The 18,270-nt window shown below is 60.7% G+C and overlaps 1 protein-coding gene across 2 annotated transcripts in view; it reads left to right on the forward strand.

Moving 5' to 3' along the window:
* Nucleotides 1–909: 909 nt before the first annotated feature.
* The window catches only part of Iffo2 (intermediate filament family orphan 2), a 42,652-nt gene continuing 25,291 nt past the window's right edge, over nucleotides 910–18,270 (forward strand). Inside the window, exon 1 of one of the 2 annotated variants that reach the window (XM_047556591.1) lies at nucleotides 910–1,918. In XM_047556591.1, coding sequence (XP_047412547.1) covers nucleotides 1,263–1,918 — 656 coding nt within the window. In that variant the 5' untranslated portion in view covers nucleotides 910–1,262. The remainder of the gene's footprint in view (nucleotides 1,919–18,270) is intronic. The other variant, XM_047556583.1, reaches the window with a different exon arrangement.

Here is an 18,270-nt window from a genome sequence, read left to right on the forward strand (position 1 = left end):
CTAGGGCGGCTGGATGGAATAGACCCCTAGCTCTGGGCTCAGTTGCATCTCAGGCGTGACTGAGCGGTGGTGGGGAGGTGGTCAACAGCTCAGAGGCGGCCAGGAGGCCCAGGCACAGCTTCCGGGTGTAATTCCGAAGGGTCTTTGCTTTATTTACCCCGGTCCCCCTGGCTCCCTGGAGCATTTGTGAGTACAAGCTCGGGTACTAGCGGGCTCAGTGTCCAGGCAGATCTCGGGACTACGAGGTCCGCCGCGAGCAGCCCAGGAGCCTAGCAGCCGGGATCCTCCGCATGGGGGACGTGCGGGCGGAAGCGCTGCCTTAAGTCGGGAAGGGCGATCTAGGCCGTCCCCTGCTGGAGTCGGGGTGGGTGCCGAGGTGACTTCGGATGCTGTGGTCCCTCAGCCCTTCCAGGAGGCTGTCACCCGCATCCGTGGAACGTGGGGTAGGGAAATTTGGGGTGGGAGAGGACAGAGAAATGGGGCCTCCCCGGCGGACGAGGTGGGGGAGGGGAGTCCCTAAAGGGGGAAGCGAGCGCTGCCGAGGTTGCTGGCCCCTTTAAGAGGCCGGCCTGGCTCTGCGGCGGTTCCAGCTAACCCGGTCCCTGGTGCAGGTCTGCGGTCGGCGTTCGAGGGCAGAGAACCCGAGTGGTGCGGGGTGTCAGGACCGGACGCAGGGGAGGGCGTGGTCCAGCCGGGGAGCGGGGCGGAGCCAGAGCTGCGGCAGCGGTCTACTGCGCCAAGAAAGCGGCGGAGCCTGGAGTGGGAGGAGCCTCAGGTCTGTGGGCGTGGCCCGGCCCTGCGGGCCTCGGGGGCGGAGCTTCTGCCAGGGGAACGCCGCAGAGGGAGGAGGGATGGGCGGGGCCAGACCGGGGGCGGGGCCAGTGTCTGCAGTGGGAGGGGCCGCCGCAGAGCGGGTAGTGCCGGCGGAGAGTCCTCTGCGTGCGCCTGCCGCGGCCCCCTCACAGCGACTCTGACAGCCCGGGTGGTGGGACCCGCGACCCTTACTAGCCTCGCACAGTCACCGCGGCCTGCACCGCGGCCCGAGGAGCGGCCGCGTCCCATCCTTCGCCTCGGCGCCCACATCCGGGGGCAGTCTAGCCGGCCGTCACTGCGGAGGCCGCATCTGGCGCGCATCTGGATCCGCCCGGCCGGCCGCGCTGGAGCCCGCGCCCGCCCTGGCCCGGCCGCGCCGGGAGCCCTGCCCGGAGCTGGAGCCTCACCTGGAGCCGCGGGTCCGGGGCCCTGAGCCGCGCAGCCGGCGCATGGTGAACTCGCTGCTGTTCGGAGAAATGGCCTTGGCCTTCGGCTGCCCGCCGGGCGGCGGCGGCGGCTGCCCCGGCGGCGGCGGCGGCGGCGGTGGGGCCGGGCCAGGGCCGTCGCCGGTGACGGCAGCGCTGCGAGACGACCTGGGCTCCAACATCCACCTCCTGAAGGGGCTCAACGTGCGCTTCCGCTGCTTCCTGGCCAAGGTGCACGAGCTGGAGCGGCGCAACCGGCTGCTGGAGAAGCAGCTGGAGCAGCAGCAGAGCGAGCGCGAGCGGCGGCTGCGCTACAAGACCTTCTCCCGCGAGCAGGCGGTGCAGACCGGGCCTGAGCTGCTGCGGCCACCAGTGCCTGGCGGCGGACACGGCGGCGGCCCGGTGGCCGGCGCCAACGCCAACGCCGTGGCTCTGGGCTGCCTGCCCCCCGGTGGCGGCTCGCACCCGCAGCACTACGGCCGGCTGCCCGGGACCATTTGGAGCTACACGCAGGTGCGGCGCACGGGCGGCGGCGGCGTGGAGACTGTGCAGGGCCCTGGTGTGTCCTGGGTGCACCCCGACGGCGTGGGCGTGCAGATTGACACCATCACGCCGGAGATCCGCGCGCTCTACAATGTGCTGGCCAAGGTGAAGCGCGAGCGCGACGAGTACAAGCGGAGGTGAGTGGGGCCGCCCCTCCCCCGCCTCTCCCTGGGAGGGGGCGTCCAGGTCCAGGCAGCCGCGGAATGTGCGCGCAGTAGGGCAGGGCGGGCAGCTGGTCCTGGCAGGTGGGCTCTAAGCTGTGTTTGCAGAGCGCTCTACATGCGCTGGAAAGACTGTTATCTGGGTCCAAGAATGGGGGTGGCGCTGACTACGGTTGGGGATACGTCCGCGCTGTCACTGGTCCAGGCACGTTGTTTCCTAAGGGACGTAATAGTCAGCGGTGTTGTATGTGATTTCCTTTTTGTCCTCTCGGCAATGCAGACTGTGAGGTAGTGTAATCCCCATTTTGCAGATGAGGAAACTGAGGTGCAGAGGTGCGAAGTGCCTTGACCCAGACGGCTGGGCTAATACACGGTGAAGTCAGGATTTGATCCGGTGACTTTGCTCCTGTCTAGTTTATCTCCCAACCTAGGTATTTTCCCAAGGCTCTGGGAGGTAGGCTTCCCTCCTTCAATGGCCGAAAAGAAGACTCTCTTACCTAGCTCACTGCCTTTATGTTTTCGTTATGAATGTAATGAGATCATGTGTATGAAATTGGGCGGATCTGTCCCTACCCCTTGTCTCCTCCTGTTCTGTAAGGTCCAGCTCCCTGGTCTGGAGAACCAGAACTACAGCAGGCTGACCATTAGCTTTTAAAAATGTCTTCTCCATGCTTCCCAAGTCTCATAGTTTATTGAGCCCCAGTGAACTCAGCCCTAAAGGTACCCACAAGGGGATAACCTTGGTTTGGAAGACTGGACATTAGATGAACCCAGACCACAGACTCTGGCTAGAGGTGAGGGACACACTGATTGCAGGACTGGCTGGTGTGTTCTGTTCAGTCCAGATTCCCTGGCTGGAAAATGGACATTGCTTCCCGCCTGTGTCCTGATTGACAGTAAGTTCTGCTTAGCCTTCTGATGAGTGGGGTCCATCTGCAGTATCTCAGGCCTGGATGGGGGAGGGGCCTCTGGCCCTGGGCTGCTGCTCAGGCCTGGGCAACTCCGCACATGGAGCCGTGGCTCGGAATCCAGAAGGACTTTTCGTTCTTTCCTTAAAGTCTGCTGAGGGAGCTGAACAAGGTCTCCTTCCTTCTCCCGCGGAGCAGGCTAGCCGCTGATTCTAATGCCCACTCCATCACCTGCCAGAGAGATTGTTAAGCCATTGGCAAGCCTGTGTGCTCACCAGAGAAATGGGAACAGTGAAATACACCGGCAGGGCTGGAGGGAGAGTAGCATGCTGCTGTTTTTCGCAAGGTATGGAGTAATCCAGTGGCTGGTGTGGTGGCGCATTCCTGTATCCCAGCTACTCAGGCCGCTGAGGCAGGAGGACTGCAAGTTCAAGGCAGGTCTGGGCAACTTAGTGAGACCCTCAGAATAAAGAGCTGGGGGTGTCGCTCAGTAGTAGAGTGCTTGCCTGGCATGTGCGAGGCCCTAGGTTCAATCCCCAATACCTCAAAAAGAAAAGTAACCAGGTGACTGTCATTAATGATGGTAGCCACTTTTTCAAGCCAACAGGAGCAGCAATGCCTGGGGCTGTCAGTGCTTCCCTTCTGGGGTACCTTTCTCTCTGGAGGAACTGAGGATGGCCTGATGCTTTTATAAGGAGGCCACCCCTCTGCCCCTGGTGATCGACCTGACTGGGCGGGTCAGGGTAAGAAGCTTTCGATGGTGAAACTCGGGAGGGATGGGCCTGGCCCTCCTGTCTGCCGCTTTGACCATGTCGTCATTGTCATTCCACAGGCTTGCCTTGTGTTTGTTTAATGGTGTGTGTGCTCTTCGGACCTGGCTACTAAGGAGATGGAAAGACTGTGCCCGGTCTCAGAGGGAGATGGGTTGGCATTGAGCAATGAGCTGTTCAAGTTGCACCCAGGGTGTGGGGTGTGATGTCAGTCTTTGGCGTTGGCCTGGAATGAGCTGGCGCTCCTGGGGCAGGTAGGGTGCAGGTGTCCTTCTCTCGGCCTTTTGGGGTGCACGCATACCTTCCCTACCTACCTCCATAATTTTGTGCACTGGAAAGACCCATCTTTTCCAAAGTCAATTCAGGCCTCACATTGGATTTCTCCAAAGTGCAAGGTCCCTCGCTGTAAAGCGAGGCGCTGGGGCTGGAACGGTGATCCCGGCAATCTTGGATTTCCTCAGTCATGCTTTAGGGGTTCCTCGAATACTTCATAAAAATTATTTTTAAGAAGCGTTACAATGTTACGGCAGTCACAAAAGTGTTCTCTCTTCTAAGTTCCTGGTGTTGATTCACCTGATTGCACCATGCTAACTTATTAACAGTTGACCCCAAGGCACCTCTTTCCCCATCTGTCTGATTCCCATGCAAACTGCCGGAAACGAGCCCCCATCACAGTCTCTCACCTGTGTGCCTCAGGATCTCTGTCGTGCTCTGCAGCCCAAACTGGGATGGAATTCAGCTGGATGTGGAACTGTCGTCCCTAATCCCCAGCCTCGATGTTAATGCAGCAGAATAGCCTCGTCAGTTGCATTGATTGAATTTAGAATAGGTGACTGGTAGGTACTTGGGCCGACATTAGAAATTTATGTATGTAACATTCTGGTTTTATTTGTTGCTATATTGGGGTTTTTCATAAGAATTTTCCTTTTGGGGGAGGGTGGATTTTTGATCAACTTAAAAAAAAAAAATTTAAAAACCACTGAGCTACACGATTTCAAAATATTTCCCAGCCTTGATGATCTGAGTTTGAGCTTCTAACCTACCTCTGACCCGCCACCCACAAGAGAAGACATGGTCTGGGAGATGAGACCAGGGTTTACCTGGAGTGTTGGCCACTAAGTCTTTTGATCCTCCCAGGATGTCTACACAGATCCCTGACTGGCGACCACTGGAAAGATCCTGTCTAGGAAAGGAAATGTCCCAGGATAGTCTGTCATCACCTGGAGGAACTCAACAGCCTCAGGGACCCTGACTGGCTTCCCCAAAGAGTGGGGTGTGCACCTGGGGTGTGCAGCTCAGTGTTCTTCAAGTTGGAGGCTTTTGGGCTCCCACCTCCATGATTTGTGGCCCTATCCATGTAGGACACCTGACACCTGTCCTGTTAATTATGTGAAGTTGTTTAACAGCTTTATTGAGGTCTAATTTGCATATCATAAAAGCCACCCATTTGAAGTAAATCAATGACTTAAGAAAATTTCCAGATTTGTGCAACCATCTGCCGGGTCCAGATTTAGAGTTCTCGATCCCCCAAACAGCCTTCATGCCCATGTAGAAGACAAAGAGGGACCTGCTCTCTGTGTATATGGACTTGTCTTTTCTGGACGTGTCACATCAGCGGCTTCATGCACTCCGTGGTCTTTGGTGTCTGGCTTTTCTACTTAACGTTTCTGAGGTTCATCCTCATGTAGCCTGCCTCCGTAGGATGTGTCTTGCTGCCGAGGGGCTCTGCCGTACGGCTGGAGCACACTGCTTCTGCACTCACCTGCACGTTCACTGGGTTTTCATGAGAGTCGCCATCTGATACCCTCTCACGTACCCGCAGTGGTGCCCGACCATGTTTTGGAAACATCCACCCAAACCAGAGCTTTGGCCGGGGTGCCCCGCCCAGGTCCTGCTTGCTACTTCTTTGGTTTCCCCTCGGCCCAACCAGCCATTTACCACGTGGGAAATGTGGTCACTGAGACTGTATAGAGCACAAGGTTGTCAAGCGTTGATTTGGAAACCAAAACAAACACTCTCCTCTGTCACCACCCAGTGTCACCAAAATATCCTGTTCTGAGTTTGCAAGCTGGGGGCTTTTCCCTGGGAGATTCCTGCTGAATTTATCTGAACTTTAAACAGGTGGAGAGTTTTCTTAGTTGGCATTCAGGAGAGCTGAACTGCAGGTTCAGTTCTGCCACTGTGTGCTGTGTGACCTTGGGTCAACTGCTACCTTCTCTGAGCCTCAGGTTCTCCACCTTTACGTGACAGGGTTCCTTTAGGTAATCCCTTCAGCTCACTCTAGTTTAGGTCTGTGACTCAAGATATAGGCTATGACTGATCTTTCTGCCTGATCTTTCTGACAGATGCTTGCTGTTTTCCTTCTTTGTTCTGGGCACTGCTGTCCCTCTTGTTTCTGCCCTGGGTGGCTAGGGTCCAGGCTTGGGGCAAAGGCAGTGCTGCCTAGCCCACTTCCAGGCGAACTGTTTAAATGCTCTCCTCTCTCTTCATTGGCTCTGGAAGGAGGAACTCTTTGAGGTTAACTCTTTGAGGCTCCTCCTGGAACCTGGTGGCGGGGAATTGCCCAGTGCCGGTAGTACTGGCCTGGTTGCCTGTTGGGCACAGGGACTTTTTCAGGGGTCTGTGCCCCTGCACCCCTCCTGGACCTCGGGCCCGGTGTGATTTGGAGTGACTGGTCTCGTTCTCCTGAGCAGGTAGGTGTGGAGGGTGTGTGTCCCTGGCTAGATTGGTTTTCCCTTGGGGCCTGGGGTGAATTGGAGGGTCAGTTGGGAGTTAAGAGGGACCATTGTGATCATCTGGGCCGGTGGGGGCCACAGCAGGGTGCCTGGGCCATTCCGGGGACAGTGGGAGCTGGGAGCTGGAATGGACCCACGGCGACCTCAGCAGCTCCGTTTCCATCTGACTCCCAAACCATGGTCCGAGGCAGCTGCGGGTTGACAGCGGCGCTGGCCTAGCGGTGGGCTCCACGTTAGAGGGGGGAACAAAGGCCCCGCAGGACCCCCAGAGCCCAGCGGGCGGCTTCCGAGCTGCGTTCCTTGCTCTGACGCGGAAGCTCGCCTCGTCTGCCTGCAGTCGGGGCTTAGAAAATTCTCTCCACTTTTTTTCTTCTCTCTCTGCTTTTTTGGTGTCTGTTTTAAGCATTTTTTTTAAGCCCCTTTCTGGGATGGGAGGAACTTTTGTCACAGCTATTTCTGACTATGAGCCGGAAGGGGCTGGGCTGTCAGCCAGAATGGAGGTCTCCCAAATGGGTGGCGAGTGAGGCAGCTGGAGTGTCCCCTGCCTTTTCCAGTCGCGCCCAGGGAGGCCCCCCAGCAGGTGGGTGCTGGCCCCTGAGTGCCCAGGGCTCTAGAAGACTTCATTCTGTGCCACTTGCATTGACACTTTATTATCTCTGAAGCTCCCAGTGTTACGGATTCATTATTTCTGATTTCCCAGTGAGGCTCCTTGGGGTGGTGCAAAACCGTTGGAATCCCCGCTTTGCCACCGTCTGTGTGACTATGGGCAAGTTGCTTGGCCTCTCTGAGCTGCTGAGCCAGTGCTCCCTCCTCTGTTCCCAGGGACCCAGGTTGCTGCCCCGGGGTTGGGCAGGACCAGGTGAGCTCCTGCGTGAGGGCCTGGGGCCTGGCGGGCTCCGTCCTGTCCTCCTCCCTAGCCCACCCTCTCCCCTTGGCAAAGTCTCTTCTCTTAATTTACGAGAACTTCTGGGCACCGGACTGCCCAGCGGAGCCTCTCAGGACGGGCACTGCACTCTGTCCCAGGGAAGGCGCCGGCCGCGGGGCTGAGGGCAGAGGGAAGGGCTGCCTCTTTGTCCTGCCTCAGGAGGCCCGGGCTGCTCCGAGCAGTTGATTTGTGCCTCCGGAAGCCTCTGGCCTCCGCCACTTCCTCCTCACGCGCAGCCCCCTCCTCCTAGGCCCTGGTCACTGGAGAACCGTGCGCCCCAGTCTCCTGGCCGGGCGGGCACTCTCTCTGGGACAAATTTGGGAAGGATTCTCAGAGCCTCGAGCTGGAGGGGAGGGGTGGGACCGAGGTCCCAGAAGAGCCGAGGAAGGGAGACAGCTGACACTGGAGATTCCTTCTGGGAGGAATGCGGGCGGGGCTTCGCGGCCCCCCAGGCGCCCCGGCCTCACGTGCACGCGCTCACATGCACACGCGTGCACACGCACCCTCCCCCAGGCTCTGGGCTCCGTGCGGATGTCTGCACGTGTGGGTTTGAAGGACGCGGAAGGGTAGGCGGTCTGAGCATGCCCTTGCTGCCAGCAGACGCATCGACCTGCAGGAGGCTCGACTGGAGCCGGGTGACAGGGACACCAAGGCCGCCCACTTGGCTCTGGCAGGCTGGGACTGCGTTCGTTTTCCGTGACACAGATGCTGGAAGGCCTGGGACAGGCCGGGCAGCCCCACGTCCCTGTGCTCAGGCTGAGGAGTGTGCGGCTCTTCCCTGGCGTCTTCTCTCGGGTCCCCAAGTGCCCACCTCTCCCTGCGCTGCAGCCCCCGCAGCCTGAACCCTCAGCCAGGCTGTGTCCGCTGGCTTCTGGGCTTCTAGGCTTCTGGGCTTTCTTCCTCGAAGAGCCCGGCCAGGGCCGGCCAGAGTCCACGCTGAGTAAATATTTGTGTGTGAGGGAGGACTCGGAGTCTGCAGGGAACTGGGGCATAGGAGATGACACAGACTCGGCATCCCGGGATCCGCTGGACTGAGGGAAGGGTCAGCAGACCGGGGAGTTGGTCCCAGCCCATCAGCTCTGTGGATCTGAATGAGCGCCCACTGCCTGGTGCCTGATGCTTGGGCCCAGCACAGGAGTGAAAGGCTGAGTGAGCTTCGCCTCTCTGGATCTCGGTTTCCTCATCTGTAAAATGGGGGTGCTAAGTCCTGTGGTCTGAGGTCGTGGGAGGTCTCCAAGGGCCCACAGAGCCGCAGCACGCTTTGTGTGTCATGGTAAAGTTCCAAAAGAGAGGTTCCAAAAGAGAGGAAGATTTCCCAGGACACAGAGGGAGCCGTGCGGCCCTCGGGGGGCAGAGGCTAAGTACCTGGCTGGAAGTTGGGGTGTGGGGGTCCACACGTCCTCTGCCCGCAGCCTTTGTGGGGCCCTGGCCAGATGGGGCTGGTGAGCTCTGGCTCTGTCTGCCTCGCAGGTGGGCTGCCTCCCGCCCACGCTGGGCACAGGGCTCCCGGCTTCCTGGCAGGATGTGGTTTCTCATTCTAGCCCCTGGTACAAGAGAAGGCTGCCGTCACCCAGCAGGGGCCTGGCGGGAGCTTCTGGTTCTTTCAAGGGTTGCGGCCCGGCTGAGCCCCCGGATGGTGGCACAGGGCTGCTGGAATCCTGTGGTGTCCAGATCCTGTCCACCCTGGCCTGTGGCATGGCCAGAGCTTCGCCTTGCTCTCCCGGGAACGGCACAGCAGGTGGGCTTGCCCGGTGCCCGGGGAAGGCTGTCCTCCCTGTGACTTAGCTGATCTTGGATGAGCCGTCTATCTCTCACGCCCAAGTTTGTCCCTCTGTAAAATGGGGTGAGGTGACATGAGTTCTGCTTCCCGGGTTGGTGTCAAAATCAGTTGCAGGAACGTGGTATGAAAACAACTTGGAAAAGGATGTAAAAATAAATCAGTACGACTTAGCAGCTGCCATTTATTGAGAACCTGCTGGTGCGGGGCTCTGTGAAACGTCTGTGTGTAATAACAGTGATCGGCAGAGCCGTCTCGAGAGGACGGAATCGCCCAGCGAGTCAGTCCTGTCTGGGCCTCCAGACCCCCAGCTCAGTGCCCCTCCCAGATGGCAGTCTTGTCCCGTGCCACCTGGACTAGTGTAGATGGACTAGTGTAGAAGCGGGCGGGCAGCAGGCCCAGAAGCGGGGTCTCTTGAGCCTGTCACAGTATTGCCATGGCGGGTGGTGGAACGGGAGGTGGTGGCTGTGCTGGGAGGACTTCCTGCTGTCACTCGACGGCCGTCATTTCTTGAGAAGCAGGGGAGTCACTGCAGAGGCAGGCGGCTGAGGCTCCTGAGCCGCGCAGCCGGCGAGGATCCCGACGGGGCCGCGAGGCAGGCACGGCTGGGCAGGTGTGGCGGGTGGGGAATGCCCGGGAACGGGACCCACACCTGGCTTCCCACAGGGCCTCCCGTAGGCCCTGGCTGCAGCCTGGGATGCCTCAGGGAGAAGCAGCTTGGCCCTGGTCCCCAGAGAGCCGGGGCCAGCTGGGAGTCTCGGGCTCTAAGTTAGTGCTGGGGCTTGTCCACCCCAGCCCCAAGGTGTCCCTAGACCAGAGTGACCCGAGGTTCTGAACGGATAACAAGCAGGAGAAAGCCCTGGGCATTCGGGGGCGGGTGGAAGCAGGCCTCCACCCTGGGCTGGGGACTCCTGACTCTTGCTTTTGAGCAGCGCCGTGAGCCTCGCAGGGCGCAGGGAACCCGCTACCGTCTTTTGCTCCCTCTTACTGGGGAGGATGAGACCTCTGGGTGTGGTATTTGAGAAGACGGGCTGGTCACCCATTGCACCAGGCCCCATGCTGGGCACCAGGGGAAGTGGCCACAGCCCCGTCCTCTGGAGCGCAGAGTCTGGGGACGAAGGGAAATGGGTCACGCGTGGGCATGTCACGTGTCAGGTACCTGCTGCACTAGTGCCTCTGCGAGCTGGGAGCCCCGTAAGCGTGGGTCAGCCTGAGTGTGTTACACAGTGTTTCCCGTGGCCAGGCCGCGGTCGGAGCAGTTCACACACGTTGACCTCGTGGACCCTCATGCTGAGCCAGCCCTGTGAATGGGGTACCGTCTGGCCCATTTTAGAGATGCTGACACTGAGCCATCGAGGCAGTTGAGGGAACTGGGCTCATCGGAGCTCAAAAGAGGCCAGCAGAGATTTTAACCCAACGAGTCAGACTCCAGCTCCAACGTTTATCGCATGCCGTGTGCAGAGGGGCACACTCATTGCACACCCCCTCTGAGCCTCTGTTTTCTTGTCTGTGAAATGGGGATGTGCAGTCAGCTCTCACCGGCTGTTGGGCTTTGGCCCTGGTGAAAGCCCCCGCTGTGTGGGGCGGGGTCTGCCCTCGGCTCTCCGAGATGCTTGCTCAGCAGTCTCTGCCTGTGCACCCTGACTTTGGGCTGAGGCCCTGCAGTGCAGACAGTGCCTTCCGCCCTCTTAATTGGCCTTTTTTATTACTCGGATTATTTAAGACAGTTCTTGGCTCGCTGCCTCCTGTTGACCCTCTTGGGGGAGGGAAGAGCTGCTGGTCTTAGCGGACCTTGTGAAATTCCCCGGCAGACAGACTCCACTCTGGGCCAGGTCAGTACATCTTCCCAGGACCCATTGGGCGCCTCTCTGCCCCTGTCCCACCCTGGTCATGGGCGGAAGGCCTCTTGGGGATGGGGTGGGGAAGAAGTTTCAGACAAAACATGTTTCAGTCAGCACCAGAAGGTCCCGGAGCTCTGAGTGGGACACTGGCGAGGTCCTGGGTGCCCCAAACCCCAGGGTTCCAGACAGGGCTGGGCCAGAGTGGGGCCAGTCCAGGAAGGCTTTCTGGAGGAGCCGTCCCTTGGGCTGTGACTCAAAGGTCTAGTGGGAGTAGGAGGAGGAAGGTACTCCAGGTGGAGGCTGGAGGGAGGCCGTGGGGCGGGCGGGGACCCGCCAGCACTGTGCTCTTCCGCTGTGTGTCCTCCATCCTCTCGGCCTGCGGGGCTCTGGCCTCCTGCTCCGCTCTCACCCTCTCCTGTCCCTCTTTTCTTTCTTCCTTCTGCTGGTTTCTGTCTCCCGGCTGACTCTCACCTCGTCTGAGGCGGGACAGGCTCTGGGGGGCCATCCTGTGCCTCGACCAGACGCCTGGCCCTGCTGCTGGGGTGTGTGGGTGTGCATGTGCGTATGTGTGTTGCGTGTGTGCGTGTGTATGTGTGTGCACGTGTGTGTACTCATGCTCACATCACGTCGGTGTGTGCACATGCGTGTGCGTGTGAGCACGTGTCAGAGCCTCTGTCTCTACCCTGAGGAGTCCGAACCCTCCAGGTTGAGCCCCCACCTCAGGCCACCTCTATACTGTGGGCTGGGCTCAGCATCGAGGGGAGTCCCGGCGGCCTTGAGGTCAGTGCCGGCCATCGGGGCCCTTGGGCCCAGGGCCTCGGGTCACACGCAGGTGCTCACCCTACTTCCCTGGCCTGCCAGGGTTCCTGGGTCTTCTCGGCCCTGTGACTTCCTCTTATCAGGGGTCTGAGTCTCCCCAAGGTCATTTCATCCATTCCCCTGCCTCCAGGCGCAACCATCCCCACCATCCCAAATGGGCAGACGTCCCTTCTGTCTTTTTCACAGACCAGGCGTTTGCCTCCCAGTGTCTCTGGCCGCCCCTCCACACCGTGACACGGCGCAATGAGAACAGACGCTGCCTCGGGGTCACACAGCAGGCCGGGGGCTGGGCCAGACTTCCCGCCCTGGGGCTCAGCCTCTGTCCCCTGCAGCCAGAGCACGGGCTGAGGAGACCCCACCAGGGGCATAACCGGAGCCTGGAAGTGAGGAGTGGCCACGGAGCCCTGTCCACCCCTCGGGCAGACATCCGGGTCCTTGGAGCTGCAGATCCGGCTTGCCCAGGGGTTTGTCTTCTTGTAGCACAGGACACTCACCAGCCTCAGCCTGGCTGGGGTCTCGGTGTCCACTGACCCGCTGTCCCCACCCGGCAGCTGTGGGCCTGGCTGTTCCATTTCTCTGTGCCTCCGTTTCCTCTGGTATAAACCCTGCAGGTGAGACCAGCGTGGCCATCCCGGTCCCCTGAGCACGGTTGGGGTTTGAGAGCCTGGCCTGGCACGCTGGAGCCTCCGGGCCCACGGACACCGTGTTCCCAGAGCCCTGGCCCTGGCAGCCTGGCCTGCCCATAGCACTTTGGTTTGGATGGTCTCTGGTTTGCGGGGCAGTGGGCTTTGTCCCGCCTTGAACGTCCACACCAGCCCGAAGCCCTGGGAACTGAGGCGGGAAGCCGCAGGCAGCACCTGGTGCCCAGTGCCAGGGACCTCCAGCTGGTAGCTCAGTCCTCCCGGAGACTTACGGCACAATTAAGCCACGGGAGTCACCATGAAGTTTCTGACGCGCTCTCCCTTGGTGTTCGCTGGCAGCTGGCACCGCAGGGTCGTCCGGGCCACACCACGGCCGGCCTCGGCGCTCCCAGCTGTGAAGTGGGGATGTGGACCTTGGCTCGCCAGGTTGTCACAGGGATCCAGTGAGGTGGCGTGTGCTGGGTGCTCAGGGTGGTGCTGGCACCCAGGCTGCTTTGTCCCTTCTGCCCTGGCCTGTCCCCAGCCCCCAGGCCGTGACGCAGTGAGAACCGCTGCTCCCTCCCCCTTCCAGCCGTACCCGTTCCGGGCGCTTCCTTTCCCCAGCCTGGCCAGCAAGCCGGAGGTCACGGCCCCTCTCCTTCCCGTCAGACTGTCAGCACAGGGTGACCAGGAGGGCAAGACCCGCATCCAAGGCTGTGTCTGGCCCAGGGAGTCGCCTGGAGCCCGTGGCTTCCAGGTGGGCATGATGGGGCGTGTCTGCCTCCCTGGGATGCCACAGCCTCCTGTGTGCCTGGAAGCGGCCCCAGGAGGCCTGGTTGGTCTGAAGTCTCATGAGGACCAGGCGCAGGCTGGGTTTGGGGCCCGCCTCCGGCAGACTGCTCACTGGAAGGACTTCCCAGGCGCACTCTGCCAGGCTGAGAAATGGACTCATGTTCCCGGCCCCCTTCTTGGGTGCAGATATGGGCCCTGCAGCCCGCGTCCTTCTGGATCCCACGCACGGCCTCTTCCAGGGATTGTGTCTGACGCTCACTCAGACCTTGGCAGCAGGGTGACACTGAAGGCTGGCTTGCCATTGTTCTCCCGGGTTGACGTCAGGGCAGCGGTTTAGGGTTTCGGCTGGGAGACAAAGGCCACTTTGTAGCTTCTGCCAGGTTTCTGCAGGCACGTCACCCCAGTGGGAAACCAGGTAGAAGGGATTGATCGGGGACCAGCAGAGCAGCCCCGGGAGGCCCGCGTGGCCTCAGCTCCTCCAGGGAGGAGGCAGACCTCCGGTGCCGTCACACCCTGCCCGCTCCTCTCCCATGGTGGCGCTCAGAGCCACAGGGACACGCTCCTGAAAGGTGGCGGTGCTTGTGCCCCTTGTACAGGTAGGAAAACCGAGTCTCGGAGGCAAAAGGGCTGGTTACCTGCTGTAGCTGGAGAGTGGCAGAGCTGGCACCGGCACCCGGTCTCTGACTCCAGGGATCAGCACTGGGGTCCCCAGCAGAGTCTCCGTTCACATCCGTCTTCGGGAGGGCGTCTTGGCCGCCAGGGCGCCCGCAGTGAGGCTGCAGCAGACGAGCCCATGGCTTTGGGGAGCCGGAGCTTTCCCCTCTCCTCTGAGGATTCGGAGTCGAGTCCTGCTTATCAGCTCGTGCGCTGTGCGGACGATCTGCCCAGTGCACACGGCACACGCATGTAAGGGTGGAGAAGGGACCGGACGCTGGAGTCAGTGGCCACCGGGAAGGGATCCCTGGGCAGGCGCAAGGAGTCACTCAGAGGACACCGGGGCCTCTGCTCTTCTCTCAGTGTTTTCCTACTTGACATCCATCCATCCGTCCATCATTTTTTGGGTCCCCTGCCCAGACCCTGTGCTTAAGCTTTAGTGATGGTCCTCAGTGAACTGGGAGCCCGCCGGTTCCTGGGCCCTTAGGGCTGAAGAGTGCTTGGGGATTTAGTCGCCCTCGCTCCCTTATTTCAGAGAGGGGTAGCGACGTGCTGAAGGTGGCACAGCCAGGACTCATCAGGTGTGTGGACTCCAGCCCTTCGCTCTTTTCTCTGCTGTGCTGATGGCTCTGGCCCCTGGCTGGTGGCCCTCTTACCCAGCCCCCTGTCCCAGAAATTTCGATATGTCCTCCAGCTTTTCTGGAATCCTCCACAACCTCCGCTCTGAGACACATCCAAGACGCCGGCTGGATCCGCGCACAGGCCCCTATTGGAGCCAGTTGCCCTTGAGCATCTGAGCCCCTGCGTGCTGACTGTTCCTTGCTGCACACTGGAGGGTCTCCAGAGACCATCTGATTCTCACCTTGAGGTGGGACCATTGCAAATCCCAGTTAAAAATCTTACTGCCAAGGAAGAGACTCCCTAGACACGCCTTCCCTCATCCTTTTTCAGCCTTTTCTATTGGGAAGTGCTTCCTGGTCTCTAGCCATTATCCTGAACGCTGCATTTCCCCTTGCTTGGTTCTCCTCTGAGAGGGAAGTGGCTGGACCTCATGCCACGCTCGGCCTGGTCCTGGTGGGGTACGGCTGTGCCCCCCTCTTCTTCACCCTCCTGAGAGGCCCGTCTTGACTCAGACTGGAGCTGGGCACTCTCGGGAGGAGGGCTGCTCCCTCTGGGTCCACCAGTTCCTGGGGAGGCATCTTCCTTCTCCCGGAGTCATGGAGCCCTCTGAACAGGACGAGGCCCAGGTCCCGCCTTTCTGGACGGGGACACCGAGGCCGAGAGGTCACTCGCCTGCCTCGGTCCATTCAGCCAGCGTGGCAGAGCGGGCTTCTTCCTGGGGCTGTGGTGTCCTGCTGTTTGGGCGGGGCTGGGCCTCCGGGCGGGGAGGACGGCCGGTGGACGGCTGGTGGTCGTGCCCAGGCAGGCGTCCTGCTAGCGAAGTAGCCGGGGCCAGGGAGCCAGCAGCACTGCCCGCCCACCCCAGGCTGGCAGATTCCTGGTGCCCCGGGCTGAGCTCAGAACTGAGCTGTGGCGCCTCCCGTGTGCCTCGCTGTCCCTGTTACCACGCAGCCTCCCAGGCCCCAGGGAGGCCCCTGGCCTCTGAGGTGCAGTCAGGAGGCCTGCATGTGCGTTAGCGGGGACACCCCTTCCGCGGCTGGGGCAGGAAGGGGTTAAGTAGTTTTGTCCGCCAGGGCTGGACTCTCAGCTGGTGTCCTGGCCCCTCGGGCCAGCCCGGCCATCTGGCCTGTCAGACACCACACTGTGTCCCATCTGTCCCAAGGCAAAGTCACCAGGAGGAGACCTGCCTGCTGCCTTTGTGGGCCTGTCGGGTGTGCATGGAAGCTGCTGTTCCTGCGAGGCCCGGCCCTGGGCAGTGTCCTCTGGCCACTCTCCTGACAGCCTGGAGTGGCTGGTGCACAGGGTCTCCCCAAGGTAGGAGAGTCAGCTTGTGCAGACAGGTCCAGAGAGGTGCAGAGGCAGGCTGGGCGTCACACAGCAAGTCAGCGCAGGCCGAGCGGGACTCACACCGGATCCCTGCGTGCCCTGTGGCTCCAGCTCACAGACTCGCCCGTCCAGGAGAGACAGTGGAGGGTCTGCTGTGTGCCAGGCGGTGGAGACTCAGGGCAGTGGGGGAGGAAAGGCACACCTCAGCCGGACTGGAGGCTGGAACACCCTCTGGCAGCTGGACGTGCGGCCTGCTCGGAGAGGGGCAAACTCATATTAGGCACTTGGTGTTTGCAGTCTTGTCACATCCTCGTAACCCAATGGGGAGAGACTGTGGTTAGCTCCATTTTACAGATGTAAAAACCGAGGCTCAGAGAGGCAACGTCACTTTACCAGATCACCAGCTGGGGAGCAGTCGAGTTGGGCACCATCCCAGGTCCGTCTGATGTCAGTGTCTGGAGATGGGGGACAGGGGCTAGGGGCCTTGCTTCCCCGCCAGGTGGCTCCTCCCTGGCCCTCTGTCTTGGACTGCCTCCTGATTTTTTGCTGAGGGCAGACCAGGGATCATGTGGCAGGAGGACCAAATCTCGGGAAGGTGGGTTTGGTGGCGAGGAGCTGTGGGGAGCCAGTACCTTGGCAGAACTGGAGTTGACCCTCTGCCTGGCCCTGGGCGGCTCCTGGCAGCATCCGGGCAGCCCGTGGGGACTCCCGTTGGTCGACTCTGAGTCCATCTGGAGGCCCAGCACCCTGCCCTGTGGGGTCCGCAGGGACCCGGCCAAGCTGTGCCCAGCCTGGCAGCCAGGGCAGGGCCTTAGACTGCCACTCTTGAAGTTTTGGGGTGCAGCAGCTTGGGGTTCTTCCTGACCCCTGGGAGGCGGAGCCACACTCCCCTCCACCTTCTCCCTTCCGGCGTGAGGCCACCAGCCACAGAGAAACGAGTGCAGCCCTGGCTCTCGTCCAGCGCTGCCACCGTGTAGGGCAAGAGAATCAGGCGGTCAGATGGACATGAGCGTGGGACCCAGAGCCGGCAGACCCAGGCCTGGCCCTGTCGCTCCAGACTCTGTGACGTCAAGCAGGTCTCTTTGCTTCCCCAGGCCTCAGTTTCCTTGTCTTTGAAATGGGCACCACACTAGTGCCTGTTCCCAAGGCTGTGGTGGGATTAACCGAGTTCACGGTGCCGGACGCGCTGACCATTCACGCTGTCAACTGACACCTTACACGATCCTGAGCGAGTCGCCTCAACTCTGTGAGCCTCAGTTTCCCCGTCAGCAGAAGGGGGTGGAGGAAAGGAGACGTCAAAGCTGCCATGAGGGCTTCTCATGACAGGGGCACAGTATGCTCTTTTGTCCCCTCCTGTCTTGAGGGGACCGACTTCTCTCTCTGCTGAGAGGGGCCCCCGTGGGTCCTGTGGCAGGTGGAGGGAGGCCCCGTGTGGGGTGGGGTTCCAGCGCCTCCGGCCCTCCCCACTGGCTTGCATGGCGTTGAGTGCCGGGGCCACGGGACAGGGCCAGCGCTGGGTAGTCACTGGTGCCCCTCCTGGCCCGAGCCATGGCGGGCCGAGTACTGTCCCGGCTGGCCTGGAGCCTGCCCCTTCCCGCCAGTCACGACGGTCATGACGGTGCCCACGTGGACGGTCCCCACCCGACCCACCCACACTTGCACAAACCCACGCCTACTTGGTGGGTCCTTGTCCCTCTTCCCGTCCCCCCACCCCATGGCTCAGGAACGTTCTCCCCGCCTTGCCAAGTTCCGAGCCCCTGCCTGGCTGTGTGACCTTGGGTGTGGCCCTGCACCCCTCTGAGCCTCAGCTCTCACTTATGAAAGGCCTGGACTTCTGATGCTGGGATCTGTCTTCTCTGCTTTTTCTTCTCTCTTGTTTTTGCAGTACTGGGGAATTGGACCGGGGACGCTCTACCACTGAGCTACATTCCCTTTTTATTTTTTTTATTGAGACAGGGTCTCACTAAGTGGCCCAGGCTGGCCTTGAGCTTGCCATCCTCCTGCCTCAGCCTCCTGAGTCTCTGGGATCACCGGCAGGCACCTTTGCTCCTTTGTCACCTCACGTGGGGCCCGTGTGCGCATGTCACCCTTATCATGCGGCCGGGTTGTTCTCCACTCTACTGATAAGGGAACTGAGCCTGGGCTGGTGACTCGGCTCCAGACTACAGAGCCTCGTTTTCAATGCAGGATGGGGGACGACTCTTGCCTGGCAGACTGTCCTTGGCCATCAAGCCCTCATTTGTCCAGGCTGCAGGTGATAAGGGAGCTTTGGAATCCCAGGCTGTTGGCCCCGGGCTGCTGGTTAGTGACATGTCGTGGAGTCTGCCCGAGCCGGGCCACCGTGCCCTGCGCTTACCTGCGAGCCGCCCCGTCACTTGGAATAAACAGTGGAGAGATCCAAAGTGCATATTAGGTTTCCAAAATAGCCTTGGGCGTCTGTGTTTATCTCAAAGCTGTAAACACTTCCCTGGGTGGGGACCCTGGCCCTTCTGGGCACAGACCCCTGGGGCCTCCTGCTCCTTGGCTCCTGTGCCCAACCA

This window comes from Sciurus carolinensis, chromosome 1, assembly GCF_902686445.1.
Source record: "Sciurus carolinensis chromosome 1, mSciCar1.2, whole genome shotgun sequence".
Taxonomy (NCBI): Eukaryota; Metazoa; Chordata; class Mammalia; order Rodentia; family Sciuridae; genus Sciurus; species Sciurus carolinensis.